This window comes from Papio anubis, chromosome 11 (assembly GCF_008728515.1).
Source record: "Papio anubis isolate 15944 chromosome 11, Panubis1.0, whole genome shotgun sequence".
Lineage (NCBI taxonomy): Eukaryota > Metazoa > Chordata > Mammalia > Primates > Cercopithecidae > Papio > Papio anubis.
The window spans coordinates 111,656,547-111,673,987 of record NC_044986.1 but is presented as its reverse complement, the minus strand read 5'-3'; the positions used below and the strand labels follow the sequence as shown (position 1 = coordinate 111,673,987).

Sequence of the window (17,441 nt, the reverse complement as noted above, 5' to 3'; positions counted from 1 at the left end):
GTAGATCAGTTTCATGGAATGATGACTGTATTTTCAATATTTTGAAATCCCCCTAAGAAACTCATGTAACAAATAAAAGAAAGCATCTATCTCATCTATTCTATTCACAGACCTATGTATATCCACACTTATCTAGAAGATTCTTTTGGTTGTCTGCACAGTAGCCATTACTCCGAATATTCTTCCCTAAAGGAAGAGCCTAAAAATGCAGCTATTCTTTTCCTCAGCCTCCATGATAACTGCCTTGTGTATTTTTCAGGATGGTTAGTTGCAGACAACAAAGTCCACCCTAATTAGGTTAAGCAGAAAGGGATTTACTACTGGATATTGAACAGTTTAAGAACATATGGGAAAACCAGATAGCCAATCATATTTGCCAGAAAGCCAAAAGAAATGCCCAACCACAGCTCAAGACTGTTACAGCAAAGATGCCACTATTATCATTCAGCCACCACCTCTGACACTAGAGACCAGACACTGGTACTTCCACAGGAGCTGGTCCAAAATAATCTAACACTTTTGCCACCTTGCTTGCAAGAAAATCTGATCCACAACAGCTCCTTCGAGTTACTCACTTCCCCTCACCTCTCCATGGCTGGCACCAATGAGCTGGCATGGTAGAAGTCAGGCCATATGCAGGACCCTAGCTGTAAGGAAGGCAAGGAAACACATCTTTTAAGATCCCCAGCCTCTATAGTTTAGGAAGGCATTCTGGTGAGGGGTTATGGGAGGAGGCTGCGTGAGTTAACTTGCCCTATTTTGGCCAGTGAAAAATAAGGGGAAGTGTTCTGGGGAGCTTCTGGGAGAGATTTTCCTCCCTGATAAAAAAGAAACACAAGGAGAGCTCTCTTTACGATTCCTTCTCTTTCTGCTTTTGGACACAGCTGCAAGGGATACGATGCTTAGAGCTGCTGCAGCCATCTTGGAACCATGAGGGAAAGCACTATCAACATCTACACCCACTCATGTTTTTCATTTTGCAATCTCTCTGAGCTTCCTTCCTTGAGTTTATAACAATATTCACCGTTTTTCCATCTCTAAAATCTCTCCCTAGTTTCCTCCGACTCTTCAGGCTACCATCCAATGTCTTTCCTCCCCATTGCCTACAAATTTATTCTATGTTTTACTCATTCACCTTCTATTTCCTCCTCATTCACCTGCAGCCTGGCTCTGAGTCTATTATACTCATCTCACTATAAGGTCACCACTGCCATGTGATTGGCGAATCTTATACACACTTTTTTTTCTTTTTTAGTTTTTACTTTCCTTAATCTCTCTGCTGTACTTAATTCTTCATCACTTCTCTTTTGTCTTTCTTGAAAGTCTCTACCCTCTTTATACCAAGAAAGTATATTTTCCTGGAATTCTCATTACTTTTCTTACTGTTCCTTTCTTTGCCCTTTTTATGGATTCTCCTTCCACTCCCTCCCCTTTCAATGCCTCATCCATGGATCCTGGTTATTCTCTGTCTATTCTCCCCAGGTGTTTTTCATCCTTTCTAAGCATCACTTGAATATTGATGACCCTGAATATGTATGTACAACCTACAATCTTTTTAAGCTTCACATACATACATCTAACCATGGCTACATACCTCCACTAGAATGTCTCATGGATCCCTGAAATGAACGTGCCCAAAACAAAGATATCATTAGTCCTTAGCAACCTGTTTCTTCTGTGATCTCCACCTTCTTCCTCACCCAACATAAAGATCTGAGGTCATCCTTGCCTCCTCCCTCTGTCTCATGTATGCGAGTAAAAGCTAATCAACTGCTGATTTCACCTAATCAATTCTTAACTGTGTTCCTACAGCACTTTTCTGCATATCACTGGCAGAATGATCCAGTCAAAATGCAAATCTGATTATTTTGTTCTCTTGCCTAAAGTTTTTCTAATGTTTTCCATTGTTTACAAGATAGGGATCAAGCTCCTCAGCAGACGATTGTGCTTCATCTTTTGATTTTTCCTGCCTTATATTTTTGTTTTAGAACCCCTAAACTCCTTGACTTTTCGAAAGGTATCATGCAACTATATGATCCCCTACTCTTCCTTATACTTTAAATTTGTCTTAAACTATTCCCCTATTGCATCACCTGGTCTGTACCTTCAAGTTCAGATACTAGCTCTTCTTACATGCCGTTACTCATGTGACAGATGTTTACTGAACCCTTACTATGTGCCAGACACTGAGCTAGGAGCTAAAGAATCAATGGTGGATGACACATAGTCCCTGTTCTCAAGAAATTTATGGTCCACATACTGATCTCCAATTCTACTAGGTGGGCTGGGTGCCCTGCTCTGTGCTCTAGTCATAGACACTGTTGATTGCCTATGCAGCAACCACATCCACCTTCCTTTCTCCCTTGTATGTGAGACCATGGGAATCCACCCCATTCCCAGCTTTAGCAGTAGATTTTGATATATCTAATCCAAGCATAGTGATTCCATGCTTGTTGGCTAATGTCCAGTTGAAGATCCCAGGTGTTGTGGTTTGAGTATTTGTTCCCTCAGAAACTCATGTTGACATTTAATTGTCATTGTAACAACATTAAGAGGTAGTGTTTTCAAGAGGGGATTAGGTCATAAAGATTCCACCTTCATGGGTGAATCAGTGCCTTTACAAAAGGGTGAGTTCAGCCCCCTCTTGCTCTTTCTTGTCCCTCTGCCTTTGCCGTGGAATGATGTAGCAAGAAGGGCCTCCCCAGATGCCTGTTCCTTGATCTTGGATTTCTCTGTCCAGCAGAACTGTGAAAAAATAGATTTCTGTTCATTATAAATTTCCCAGTCTATAGTATTTTGTGACAGCAGCAAAAAAAAAAAAAAAGACCTAAGATACCAGGCGTAAGCCAATCAGTGCTTGAGTCTTTTTCCTGGGGAGGGAAACTGACCTGAGTTGGCCCTCTCAGAAGGAAAGAAAGAATTTATTGTTCTCATTTTGAAGAGAGATGTTTCTTCTTTCCCCCAAGCTTGAACAAGGAAGCATATTGAATGGTTGCTGCAGGCAGTGATCTGGTGACCTCATGAGGAATATCAGGATGAAGACAAAGCTTACAGATAAGAGCAGAGCCAAAAGATCTAGTGGTGGCAGGGGACGGGTGGAACCAGAGCCACAGCCTAGGAACAACTCTACCCTGGACTTAATATGTGAACTAAAGAAGTGTCCTGTTTTAAAGCCAGTTTAAGAAGGTTTTAATTTCGTTATTGAGAGTCAATATGCACCATCCACTGGAAGTTCCCATGTGAAACTCAAGAATCCACACTCTCTCCCATTCTCGCTTTTCCTGGCATTAGTTCAAGTCCACTTTATCACTCAACTGTATGACTTTAATATCTCCTCGTCCAGATTCCTTTGCCTCAGGTTCACCTCTTCTTTCAATTTATTCTCCATATCATTTCCAGCGTGATATTTCTATATCTCCACTCCGATCATGTCTTTCCCCGCTTAAAATCATTGACGACTATTTGTAGAATTCAAGATAAAGTTCAAACTCCTTGCCATTTATTCAGAAGACATTTCGTGTCTGCCCCCAGCCAGGATCTTGACTTCTCCTCCTCTATTCTTTTTTGCCTTCCTCATACCCAAATGTCACATAGTTGCTGGGACGTGTGATTCTCCCATTTGCATTCGTAAATGCTGTTCCCTGTACCCGGAACTACTGTCCACTGCCACCCACCTCACCCACCTCTAATCCTCCAAAAACTTTAGCTCTACTTTAGAAGTCTCTGCACTGTGTTCCTATGCTTTGTGGCATTTTGACTATTTCTCTGCCATCACATTTATCTCACTGTGTTGCAATTATTTGTTTATTGGCCTTTCAAACTAAACTCTAAACTTCCTGAGCGCAGGGACTAGGTGGTATTTACACATATATCCACATATCCTCAGCACATACCACAATATCTCTGACTGAGACCCTCCAAAAATCTTTTTACAAAGAGAAGGGATGGAAAGAGAAGAGAATAGGAAGGGAACAGGAAGGGAGGGAAGAGGAGGGGAGGGAAGGAGAAAGGAGAAGAGAAGACAAGATAAGAGATGGAAAATAAAAAAGGAAGAAAACCAGTTCTTTCTTCTTGGGAAAAAAGAAGGCCAAAGGAGTCCAAAAAATAGTCACAGATTTTACTCTGAACAGCACAAATAACTAATTGTCCTGTCTAGATACAGAATCTGAGTTTTAAAGCATTTTCTTGCTAGAAAATTCAAAATATATAAAAGGATATGCACTCAAAGGACCTCCGCTTCAAACTTTCCCTGCCGTTGGTGCTTCATGCCTATGGGATGTGTATTAAAGAGGCTGCCTCACTCAGTAATTGTAGAGAATGGAGGGAAAACAAATAGTTGTTGATACAGGTAATGTTCATGTTTCCCCATTGTAGCAGCATATGGCACTAGTTGTAATGGCCTAACGTAAAGCATTCCTGGACAATATTAATGACCAACTAGGTTAATGACCAAAGACTCAGCCTCAGGCACCAAACATATTCTCCTCTTCATTAATCCCTAGGAAATGACCTCAGCCATGTTCATTATGGCTCAATTACACTCACACTTCCTCATGAGAAAAGAAAGCATTGCAGTCCTAATACCAAGCTATATTCCTTTTTATTTTTTTCGACTTGACACATGGGCAATAAAGACACAAAACAAGTTATTAGTCCCAAGGCCAAGCATGTAAAGGAAGAAACGCTATTGCCTTATCAGCTCCCAATCATCAATAAGAACTGAATTTGGGACTTCAGAGGTCACAGAGCAGGCAGACCAGGATTTACGCATCCTACGAGTGTTCTTTGAAGGTGTGACATGCACTAAGCACATGTTAGCCCCAGATGTTCTGAGTTTGGATGAAAATCTAAACACTCAAAAGGCAGCTTTTTGCTAGTATGCAAAAAAAATGACTTCTTCAGATATCAACCTATCATTCAATTAATCAATATTTATACAATGTTTCCTCTGAGTAAAGTCCCACAGACTTTGCTTGTGAGTAATTCAGAAAGGAGCATCAGGGAGCATAAAATCAAGTTACATAGAATGAACATACCCCGTGGTGGCTTGAAACATGTCCTGAACCACACCGACACCTCCTTCATCAAGAGGCAGTCTATATCCTCTCACCTTGGATCTAGCCTTAATGACTTGTTTGTAACCAAGAAAATGCAACAGGAGCAGGTCTGCATGACTTCTGAGACTAGGTTATGAGCAATCATGTGGCTCTGCCTGGTTAGCTCAGATACTCAGTTTTGAACCCTGGGTCACTCTGCAAATCCACCTACCTTGAAGCAGCCACATTTTGAGGAAGCCCACATCATGTGGGGAGGCTCTAATGTTATGGTTCACAGAACCTGCTGTGGTCCAGCTGACAGTAGCATCCACCACCATACATATGAGTGAAGACTTATCTCCAGAAGATTCCAGGACCAGTTGTTGAATCACCCCAGCCATCAGCTCTTCCTAGATGAGGCTCCAGTGTGGAGGAGAGACAAGCCATTCTCACTGTCTCCTGTTGGAACTCCTGACCCATAAAATTTATGAGTGTAAAAAAATTGTTGTTTTGTGTTGAATTTTGTACAAAAATTACAAAGTGTGGGATAATTTGTTATGCAGCAGTAGTAACTGAATATCTCTCTCTACACACACACACACACACACACACACACACACACACAGACACACAATAAATACATACAGCTGCCTTGTGAGGTTTAGTAATTTGTATGTGTATGTTCCTAGTTTGGCCACCCCAAACTTCTGTCTTTGGGGAAGTGCCATCATCTAACGGAACTGCATTTAACCTGCATCTATTAATAGCAAAAATCACCAAGACTTCTTCAATGGGGCCATGTGGCACATTCAGTGTGAAGAAAATTAATTCCAAAGTCAAGGGAACATTGATCAGGTACAAACACTGTCTTGCATCACAAGGTGATTAGACTCCTTCTGACTGTCCATTAGAATGCACCTCTCTCAGGCTTGGCCTCCTGTTATGTCCTTTCTATAATATATTTAGGATTTCTGAGCTTCAGTGTCACTGCCAGATCTGCCTCCCATACCAAATCTAATCCAGGACCTAGCCCAGCCTGTACCTCCAACTGCCCACCCTCAATCTCTACTGGCAAATCTCATTATTTCCTGAGCACCTTCACCTGTGTAGTCCTCAGTCAATAGAAAGCTATTCTTATCCAAATGGTATTTCCCACTCCAGAGTGGCTTGTATGTGTCATGGTTCCTGCACCTCCAGGAGTCACAGAATGGTCCCAGCTGGCTGCTCCCTGTGCATGTCCCCTGTCACCCATCTCCCATCCAATGCTGATGGCTCTCCTTTCAGAGTGTTCCAGAATTCACCTTCCTCTTTTCTTACTGTCAGCTCCGTGCCACTTCTTTACCTCCCACCCAAATTCACACACTTGCCTCTAAACTGGCCTTCTCCCTCCGGTGTCTCCAGCACACCCTGACTTCCACCGCTAGATTAAACATCCCAATTCCCATGCCTGCCCATTAAATCAGTCCAATACAAGAACCTGGAGAGGCTTCAGTGCCCGCAGCTCCAATCCAGATGCTCCCGAGAGCATTTGCAATGTCTTGCCTTATTCTTTAGCTAGCAGTCCATCTCCTCCATGACACAGACCCTCTAGCAAAATATCAATCCTCTCCCTTCATATTCCCACATCTGCCCTCCCTAACCCCACCCTTGGTGGTTTAGCATTTCCTCCTGAATTTCCTGACGATTTTGTTCCCTCTGCTGGGAAGCTACTCTTTCCCTTCCTTCCCCAGTCAACATGATATACACTCTTCAAAATAGTGCAATGCTATTTTCTACAAACCATGTGGATCTCACACCACTGTCCCTGACCCTGCCTCTGATTTATTCAAACACCTTGTTAGTACTTACCATACCTTCCTTCCACGTGGGGCCATTTCTCATCATGCGATGTGACCTAAGCATTTTCAGTATTTCTTATTTCTCTAATGAGATATAACTTCCCAGGCAAGGGCCATGCACTGTACTCATCAAAATTCCTCCAAGAGCCTGGGGTGGTGCTAAGCTGCCAGGAAGCAGCCAATTGATACCTTCATTTACCAAATACATTGAGAAGAGTGCATGATGCTGGAGTCTGCTAAACTCCTTCCCACCCCGGAACATGGCCGAGGTTGGAACGCCCCACCCATGACTTTTCACCCTTGCCTGCTTCTTGTAACTCACCTCTTCTAAGAAGGCATCCTCAATCACTCCTCTAAAGCTGTCATCCAAGCACTGTCTCCAAATAACCATTTTTAATTCTCTATAGGGCACATATAGTTCTTCTATGTATTTTCAATGTGTTATTTATTTTTATTTTTATTTTTTATCTTTTCCCAGGAGAGCATAAGCTTGATGACAGCAGAAAGACTTTCTGTCTGGTTCACCGCTGTATCCCTCCTACTAAAACAGTGTCCAGAAGAGAGTATGTGATGGGTTAAATGGATGAATGAATGAAATGAGTGAGTAAAGTATAGAGAAATACTCTATACTTATGAGGCACTCACAATCTATTAAGAAAAACAGATACAAAAGTCAAATATCACCTAGTGATAAGTAAAATTATATATATATGAATTATATATATGAATGAATATATATATTTTTCATATATATATATGAAATAAAGGAGAAATTGAGGAAGGTAGAATAGCATTCCAAATAATAGAAAGTGTACACTCAGAAGTGCACAGGCTTAATCCTGCCTGTCATTTGTGGTGGAAGGAAATGTCCAACACTGTGAGAGTATGAATTTTGAGGGGTGGGGGAAGGGACCCTGGGACATGAGGCTGGACAGATTGGCAGAGAGCAGATCTCTAAGGGAGTAATGTGGTATATTAAAAAGCTAGAGCCTTATCCAATGTAAAATCAGGTACAACTGGAGAATTTTAGGCAGAGGAATTAGACCTTTGTTTCATAACTATCACTTTAGTAAAAGTACGGAAGACAGAAAACAGCGGTAAGAGACTAGAAGCAGGAAGACCAGGTAAGAGGCCCTGCAGGTAGCCCAGGTGATATGGTTTGCATCTGTGTCCCCACCTAAATCTCAAGTCTGAATTGGAATCCCCAATTTTAGGGGAGGGACCTGGTGGGAGGTGACTGGATTGTGGGGATGGACTTCTCCCTTGCTGTTCTTGTGATAGTGAGTTCTCATGAGAGCTGGTTGTTTAAAAGTGTGTAGCACTTCCCCCTTTGCTCCCTCTTCCTCCTGCTCCCACCATGCAAGATGTGCCTCCTTCCTCTTCATCTTCTGCCATGATTGTAAGTTTCCTGAGGCTTCTCCAGCCAGGCTTCCTGTACAGCCTGTGAAACTGTGAGTCAATTAAACCTCTTTTCTTTATAAATTACCCATCTCAGGTAGTTCTTTACAGCAATGCAAGAATGAACTAGTACACTGGGTATGAGAGAGTAGAGGCCTGGACTAAGGCAGGGGAGGTGAGGCCAGATTCAAGAGAAACTAAGGCAGCAGAAGCAGCATGGCCCATGATCAGCTGAACCAGGTAGATGAGAGAGAGCAAAGACTCAAAGGCTAATCCTGGGATAACAAGCACAAAGGTGCCTCCACCAACTAAGATCATAAATTCTGCATTTGAGCTGAGCTGAGGTGTTCTGAGTTTCACATCCCTGTGGAATAAGCAGGAGAATAAATCTGATAAGCATTTGGACTTGCAGTTACTAGGAGCTTGGGGCAAGGCCTGAGTGAAAGACATGATTTGGGAACCATTGGTGTACAGATGACAGTGAAAACCATGGGTGTGCATGATGTGCTTGGAAAGATGAATTGGATCTACCACTCAGGAAATTGCTTCTCCAGGTCCAGACTGTGAGGCTAAGATTTCAATATCCAGGATTATAAAAAGCACTCATCACAATGCAACAGAAGTTGCAGGCCAGTGTTTCCTTGACATTGGAATTCACTCTGTCCACTTGATACGAACCACATGGTCTTGGTAGAGCGTGTTTCTAGGACCTTTGATTACTACCAGGCTAAATACCGTATGTTCCATTAAGCTTCATATTCTGGCATAGAAGTCAATGACAAACTGCTACCTGCACCAGTAACATATGTTCTCCAAACCACTATTAACACTTTGCAAAGCTGCTGTACAATTAATTTTTAGCAGAGATGCACTCATAGCTGCCCCATCATGTGTAAAATGCACGCATTTTGCCTTTGCCAGAGAGAACATATTGCAGCCCATATTTTAGTCATCTCCCTTCAAAGGGTAAGAAAATTTTGTGGTTATTCAAGATAGGAATGCAAATTCAAATTTGCTCATGACTAGAATGGCTCACATGGCCACAGGAACATCTGTTTTTCTAAAAGCATTAGCTGACTGTCCAGAGGTGGTCACTCATTGTCCAGAGACTGGGATGCAGAAAGAGAGACTTGGGCAACTTGTTTTTTAGACTGATTTTGTCTCATGCAAGAGTTGCATGAGATGAATTCAGGTAGACAATCATTTCATATCTTTTTAAGATAAAGGAAGGGACTACTAGTATATACTGTGCTATTTGCTTTGGGCCATAAATAGCACTACGAACTTTACATGCATATCTGGTTGAATTATCCCAAATCTTACATGGTAGCTATTATTATCTTATTTTTACAGATGGTGAGACTTGTTCAATCTAGCATAAAATATTTAGACAACTGTGCTTCTCCATTTATATTTATTTTGAGGAAAACTGAAGCCATGATTTGGGATTCACTGATGTTTTACCTCCCTGACTAGTTTTGCAGATTACCTATCATAGTATACAAGATGTACAGACCACTAAAATGGATATATATCGTTTTTGCCTTCCTAGCATCCCCTTATGATAAAATAGCATCCTCCCTTCTGATAAAATAGCATCCTTCCTGCTGATAACATAGCTCTTCCTTTTTTGGAACCTGCTTTTCCCACCCCATGTGATTCAGACAGTTATCAGCCAGTTGACTACTTCCTTCCTTTCAATAGGTCTAGACATAATAGCCAGCCTGATCAGTCAGAAAGTTCCATCTCTGTACCCAGTAATTGGCCTGCGAAGAGCCTATTATTCAAGAGATCCAAAGACAGTTTGTAGGAGATGACCATGAAAGAGAGTCCTGCTCGTTTACCTTCTTTCACTAACTCTAAGAACAAGTAACCCTAGAGCTGCTGGGGGAAGAATCTACCAGAAAATGAAGTCCACACAAAGAAAAACAGAGCCAAGACATGGCAGGGCCAGAGAAACAGGGTTCAGATGCCATCATGCAAAGTCCTTGATCCAGCTTGTCCTGGAGCTGTTTTATTCCTGAGACTCCCTGGTCATATCAGTCAATAAATTTCCCTTTCTGCCAATGTTAGCAGTTTGAGCTAGTCTCTGTCAATTAGACTAACAGAAACAGGTCTGGCAGAAAATGAAATAAAAATATATTTAGCAAAAAATTATCTGAGTTAGTTTTACAGTCATGGATTTCAAATTTCACCATTTGAAACAGAGAAATTTGTATACTAAATAGTAACTTAAAAATATTAATGGCAAGATCTCAAAGATACCCATTGGGAAATTTTACCTTGGGTGCAATAATTTAAGCTTAAGAAGAATTTTCACTACTGACTTGGATATAACAGTGACATGACCATTTCTCAGAGACTTTTTGACAACTGTCTTACTTATGAATAAACCAGAAAGGTAGATGATACTAAATATTAGTTTCACCCTAAGACCCAAATATCTATGACCTCTCCCCTGGGCCCCATGCTTGGATGGCCCCACTCTGTATACAGTGCTTGAGGTGGCTTTACTGTATTATCATGTCATTATTATTCTCCAAATTTCCATAAAAGTTGTCAATATCACTTTTTTTCAAACGTATGCATGAACCATCATGAAAACTTGAGTACTATCTCAGTGTTATTTATTTATTTATTTATTTATTTATTTATTTATTTATTTATTTTATTTTGAGATGGAGTCTCGCTCTGTCACCCAGGCTGGAGTGCAATGGCACGATCTCGGCTCACTGCAACCTCTGCCTCCTTGGTTCAAGTGATTCTCCTGCCTCAGCCTCCCAAGCAGGTGGGACTACAGGTGTGCCCCACCACGCCTAGCTAATTTTTGTATTTTTAGTAGAGATGGGGTTTCACCATGTTGGCCAGGCTAGTCTCGAACTCCTGACCTCGGGTGATCTGCCCGCCTCAGCTTCCCAGAGTGCTGGGATTACAGGTATGAGCCATTGCACCTGGCCTGTATCTAAATTTTATCACAAATTATCTGAGTCATCTTGGGCAAGCCCTTTGACTTCTCTGGACCCCAACTTCACCGTATAATAGAAAGATGTTGTGCCTAACCTGCCTGGAGTGTTGAGGACGTGCGGTGGGACAACAGATGCAAAAGCACTTTGAAAAACATAAGGATTATTAATTTAAGAGCAAGAGTCCTTAAAACAGAACTCAATTTTATTCTATGCTTTTTGCCAATTGGGATCTGTGGAAAAGCCATAGATTTATTACAAATTCTGAATCTCTTTTCAGGATCTAATCTGAATCTGTCAGATTAGACCTGTCACAGGTCAAATGTAGAGAAGGATTAGATTATAGTAATAGAACTTGGACCTTGATCACATCTCCAACCTGCCTTTCTGATCTTGCAACCCTTTGTCACCTACAGGAAATATGCCCAAACCAGTCTACTCCCAATCTCCCAAACACGATCTAGACTTCGTTGTAATTCAACCATTCCCCTCACCTCAAATCTGCTGTCTTAACTCATCCATCACTCAACATCTTACTTGAACTTTAAGAACAAGTTCCTCCTCCACTCTGACAACCAGCGCCCCCTAGGGCTCCCTTGGTGATGAGTTATGCACTGTTTTGTTATAGTTCTTATGTGATTCTCTGAAGATGTCCTGTAAATTTCTCATTGTTATAGTTCCTGTATATCTCCAACCTGTCTTGACAATTAGACTGTAAGTATGCCAAAGCCAGTCACTGCCTTGTACTCTTCTTGCTCAAAGTAGATACTCAGCAAATATTTGTTGGTTAGTTAAAAAGGAAATTGTCCAAAGGAGGAAAATGGCTAAGAAAAGAACTTATGATGAAATGAAATGAGGGAGATGAAGTCATAGAACATCAGGTTATCCACTGAAATCTGTTCAACATAGACAAGGGAGCTGGCCTATTCAAAAGAAACCCACAAATCTGAAATCAAATTTTTAGAATGGAAAGAAACTTCAGGATAATCTAATTGACATTCTTCATTCATTGTGGATAATCACCCACTAACTTCTCTGACTTTTGAATTGAGTTTTTACATATTAAATTTTTTATGTTATAAAATATGACTTTGGTAATTTCCTAGAAACAGAGTCTGAAAGAATAGAACCTTGAAAAATGGCAGCTATTTCATTGATATAAAAAATACTTCTTCTTGCTAGAGTCAAGCCAGACATCTTGAGCCAGATTTGTGGTATCACTTTTTTATTTTATACTTCAATATGGAAAAGAACAGATGATTAACAGAAAGACAGGATTCCCCACCTAGAAACACAGAAAATGCTGACTGGTTCAGAGGGGAGCTCCCTTCAGGAGCGAATCCAAAGTGTTAGAAGGTCCTAGAAGTCAAATTGTTGAACTTTGATATGCTGCCAGAGAAAGCACTGGCTTGGGACTCAGAGGACCTAGATTTTGAGAACTTGTTTCATCAATTTCACTTGACAGTTTCCCAAATTCTAATTATCAGGGGTTTTTTTTGGTCTTAAAAATAGGGTTGTGGATGGAATTAAATGAGATAATGTATTTAAAGACACTTCATTTATAGAAAAGCATAATTTGCATTATTTATTATCCATTTAATTTACATTAAAAACTATTTTCATCTAGCTGTCCCGAAGGTGTGAGCCTTTAGAATCTAAGAACCAAAATGGCATCATAACACCCCTGAAGCCCCTTGGTTACGCATCTTTACCCTGGCTGTAAAGAAATGATCAACTAATCCTCAGCTCTAGCATGTTCCAGCCCTTGCAACTTTCCCTGAACTCACACGCCCTCAACAAATGACACATAGCCCAGAGCTTCCCGCTCTACAATTAGTCACATCAATCTGAAGCCTCCTCTCAGTTTAATGAACACAGCAGTATCTTCTTTCGCTGCCTGAGATTCTTGCAAAGATGGGAGAGGCAGCTTTTCAACAGCCTGAAAGGCCATCTCCACCACAAGAACATGTCTTCTCTCCAAGTCCACCCTTCCATGGTCACTTGAGTGGCTCTGTCTTGCGTGGAGAGTCATCACTGCTCTCTGTGAGATCTCTGTTGAAAGAATTGGTGAGGTCCTCCCACCTCAGGATGGTCCAGGCATGCTCACCACCTGGGACCCCTCCCAGCTGACCACAACCCAGCCCCAACTTGAAAAGGCCTCTGAGATACTGTTCAAAAGTCATTGGCTTTTGTCCAATAGACCACCTTAGGTTCCTGTGGGGTAGACTCCTGACGGCAGAGTATGAATGAACACTAATGATCATCCGTGTCAGCTAATAATATGAAACATATCTGCCCTGGCATAAAAGCCAGAGTGGGAACACACTGCACCATTCTCAAAGCAATACTGCTCATGTGCAAGGTTGGAAATAGAGACATAATGCTAAATAAAGCCCTCGAACTGGCTATCCTGGAACTTCATCTGTACACTGTTTCTTAGAGATCTTAAATTGTGTTTAACAGAACAGAAGGGACCCTGGACATCAGACAGCACTCTTAGTTAGCAAATGGCATCACTAAGGCACACAAAGAGGAAGTGACAACCCCAGGATGACTCAATGAGTGGCAAGGCTAGAATGGAGCACAGGGCTGTCCAACCCTCCAGACTCTGCGGCCGCTTCGGTAATCAATTAAACACGCTCTGCCCTGAAGCCTTTAGCGTATAAGCTGAATGTAACCTCTGGGTATCTTCTTATCCAAAGCAAGGAGTATGGCCAGATCATCTCCCCAGCTACCCTTTAGCCCCGCTGACTCCATAGCACAAAATCAGAACTGCAATCTACCAACCTGGTATTAATCTCCCACAGACTGTGAGTGTATGAGCTCTGGCTCTTGCTTTTATGCCAGGCTACTTTCCTTAGTGAGCAGACACTCGATAAATACTGACAACTGATTGGCTGATGAATGAGCTCATAAATAATAATGTTTACAGCTTCCTTCCTGAACTCACAGCCAAAGCAACTCCTCTAAATGGCCTCTTTTCCTCCTTTTTTCCCCCTTGGCTTGCTTATAAATTTTAAGACGCATCATGCAAAATGTCAGAGAAGCAATTACCTTGGGGTTTACCCTTAAAAAGGGGAAAAAATAGCACCAAAGTCCATAGGGGAAAATTTCCCTGAACTAAACATGAACCAGAAAATGTACACTGACTTTGATTACACACGGTGCTCCAGGGTTCTTTAATCAAACGGTCCATCAGGGTGTCAAGAGCTCTTTCCCCTGGTTTCCGAGAGATGAGAACACGATCCTTTATTCCGGTCAGGAGGTGAGTGCCAGGGACAGATCTAAGGGCAGAGGCCACTGACAAATGGAAGGTAAAGTCTGAGATGTAGACACTGCCATGACAGCAGCCATAATATGTGGAAGACCCAGGAACAGAACAGAAAAGCCTGTATATGTGTGTGTGTGTGTGTGTGTTGTGTATAACAGCAGAAATTTATGTTATTCATTTAATTTGGATACCAAGGATTTATGCGTAGGGGCTTAGAATAAAGCAGATACACACCTTTCTTCTAAGCATAGAAGAAAGGTTCAAGTGGAAGGCTGAGACAAGCGGGTCTAACTCTCCCTGAAGCTATTTTTCAAGAAAACTTTTCTCCTCTATATTAACATGATGCAGGATTTATTTCTGTTAAGTATGCTAGATAATACACATATGCATATGTGTGTGCATGTGTGTGCCTATTTTTCAGTGCATGTAACCCAGGCTCCCAGGTTCCCAGAAGTCTCCTAGACCCCACAGATACCGCATTGTAGTGCCAGCCACCATCACGAATACTCAGTGATGGAATGAAAATTCCTATCCAATTTATTTGACCATAGGTGGACAATGGAGGATAAAGTATTATCAGACGATAAAATTAGTAAGAGAAAGAAGTCAGGTAAAGGGTAGTTTCTCTGGAAACTGACAATTTCATGTCTTCTAGTCCTTCTCACCCAGTGAAATCAGAAGTCAGCAGAGGTCCATGAGATAGATTTCAGGCAATTCAACTAAATCTGTGGACCCAATGCCATTTTGAGCAACAAGGAACCAAGATATCTGTTCCTTTTAACGTGACCTGGCTTACCACCCAGGGGGCAGGCTTGCCACTGACGGCTCTTCCAAGTCACCGCCATAAACTCATCAGGGCTTGCAAAGTTGCATTTCCCCTCCTCATTCAGAAGACACAAATCAATATACACAGAAGCACTTATGCTTGGTTCATAAAATCTCCTGTGTAAATGCTGGAAACATTTCCACGCCAAGCCTGATGCAGGCTACTTCCGACAACAGCTAGTATTACCATGGTGTGTGGGAACCCTGGGAAAGGAGAGAAAATGCAAAACCATGGCAAAAGCCAATGCTGAACCTAGTGTCAAGCCAAAAGCCAATTGGGTTGGAACAGGACAGTGCCCATGTCCTGGTGTGCTTTAATATGGTAAGAGCAAGGGCTTTCTTAATATGGTGAAAATTCCAGAGAGGCATAAGTTGAGTCAGCTGCTCACACAGATAAACGCCTGGACAAGGCCTGCCAAGGTTTGCCATCCATGGTAGATAGGAAACAAGCTGCTCCCAACTCAGTAGCCCAAGCGTCACTGAGGCCACAGCGAACCTCCTCCACCACCTCTACAGGAAAATATGAGCAGATACGTGGGTGCCTAGAAAGAAGACCCCATTCCATCACCCCATGGACAACAGATTCCACAGTTGCCATGAGAAGATATCCAAAAACAAACACAATCGGCTCAATTTAGATGCAAAAGACAAGGGGGAAAGGACGCTGGGAGCTGGAGGAGGCATCCTAGCAATCTATTTTGAGGGGCTCTTAGCACCTGTTTGCAAGCACAGCTCTCAAAATAGCATTCAGCAACAAGTTTCTGAAATGGCAAATCTACAGCTTCTTTTCCTTTCCCTGCAAGTGCTTTGTCATGCTGATACTCTGACCCAAGAAAGCATTTTCAAAGAGCCTGCGGGATAAAGCAGAGCAACATGGAACATGTCTGCAGCCACTGCAGCGGCAGCAGCAGCCCACGGTGCAGGGGAGGCAAGAGTGGATGCTGCCTGGGCCCCACCTCCTGTCGGAACACTCACCATCAGCAGGCCGAGAGCTGAGTCGGGTACCAGCTGTACTGCCATGGTCTCCGATTCCCATGCACGAATCCTGCTGCTGAGTCAGTCCGCCTGGGCCCCGGGTGGCTACAGAGCATCCAAAAGCACCTGCAGTAAAAGCAGCCAAAATCCAGACTTAGGGAGCAAAAGGCTCAAGGGGAAGATAGGCCACCTTTCACACAGGGTGGGGAGGAGGTCAGAGAAGACAGGGTGGGAACTGTGCTTAGGGAGAAAAAAAAAAGAAGAAGAAGGAAAATAGGAAGCTGCAGGTTATTTAAAGGTGAGCCCTTCCTAGCTTTGCAAAGCGGCACAGACACAGAGACCACATCAAACACAAATGTGAAAGCTTAGAACACGGAATGTTTAACTGCTACCTTTGCCCTGGCAGCAAGTCTTCCTTTAACTGACAATTAAAATAAAACATTCCCTATTGCAGATAAATCAAGCAGCCCGAGCCACCCCCTCTCTCTGCATCTCTCAGCAATTCTGCTGCATAAACATGCTGAATGTCACAACATACCGCTCGCAATCTGGTCAGTGTCTTCTTTGCTGCAGATAGGTGTGTCTCTTTTTGCAAAATCAGATATCTGGGAGTGAGACAGCCGAGTCTGACCATGAGGCACCAGGCAGTCACTGGAGATCAGCAAATGCCCTTACCATCCCTGAGGAGGAAGTCACTTAGGAACCGACCCTTCCACCTTCCCCAAATCTACTTTTCCTCTCCAAGTAGACTGGCCAGCTCAGCTCCCGGTAGGGCTAACATACTTAGGAGTGATATGGAATTGCACTGCCTGTTCTGTGAGCGTTCTGATCTCCCTGGCTGTACCACATGTACGCCGCATACAGACACACTCTACCTCTCTCTCCCTCCCTTCCTCCCGCCCTTCCTCCCTCCCATCCCTTCCCTCCCATCTCTCCACAGGGCTGCCTGTTAGGAATTTTGAAGGAGCCTCCCTAGCTCAGGGAGGCATAGGGGGCGAATTTGTCACAAGGGACACTGCTTAAGAGAAAAAGGCAAGTTAGCCTTGAAAATCATATCATGCAGCATTTTCCCTGGAAGATGTCAATGAAAGGAAAAAAGAAAATAAAACTGCCGAATCTTGTTATATAATGGGTA

General features: G+C 42.5%; 1 protein-coding gene across 2 annotated transcripts in view; it reads right to left on the bottom strand.

The window, feature by feature from the left end:
- Positions 1-17,186, bottom strand: part of FRMD4A (FERM domain containing 4A) — a 693,308-nt gene extending 676,122 nt beyond the window's left edge. The window contains exons 1-2 of one of the 2 annotated variants that reach the window (XM_003903401.5): positions 16,845-17,186; positions 16,307-16,432 (exon numbers count right to left, since the gene is read on the bottom strand). In XM_003903401.5, coding sequence (XP_003903450.1) covers positions 16,307-16,351 — 45 coding nt within the window. In that variant the 5' untranslated portion in view covers positions 16,352-16,432; positions 16,845-17,186. The remainder of the gene's footprint in view (positions 1-16,306; positions 16,433-16,844) is intronic. The other variant, XM_009214008.4, reaches the window with a different exon arrangement.
- Between the last annotated feature and the right edge of the window lie 255 nt (positions 17,187-17,441).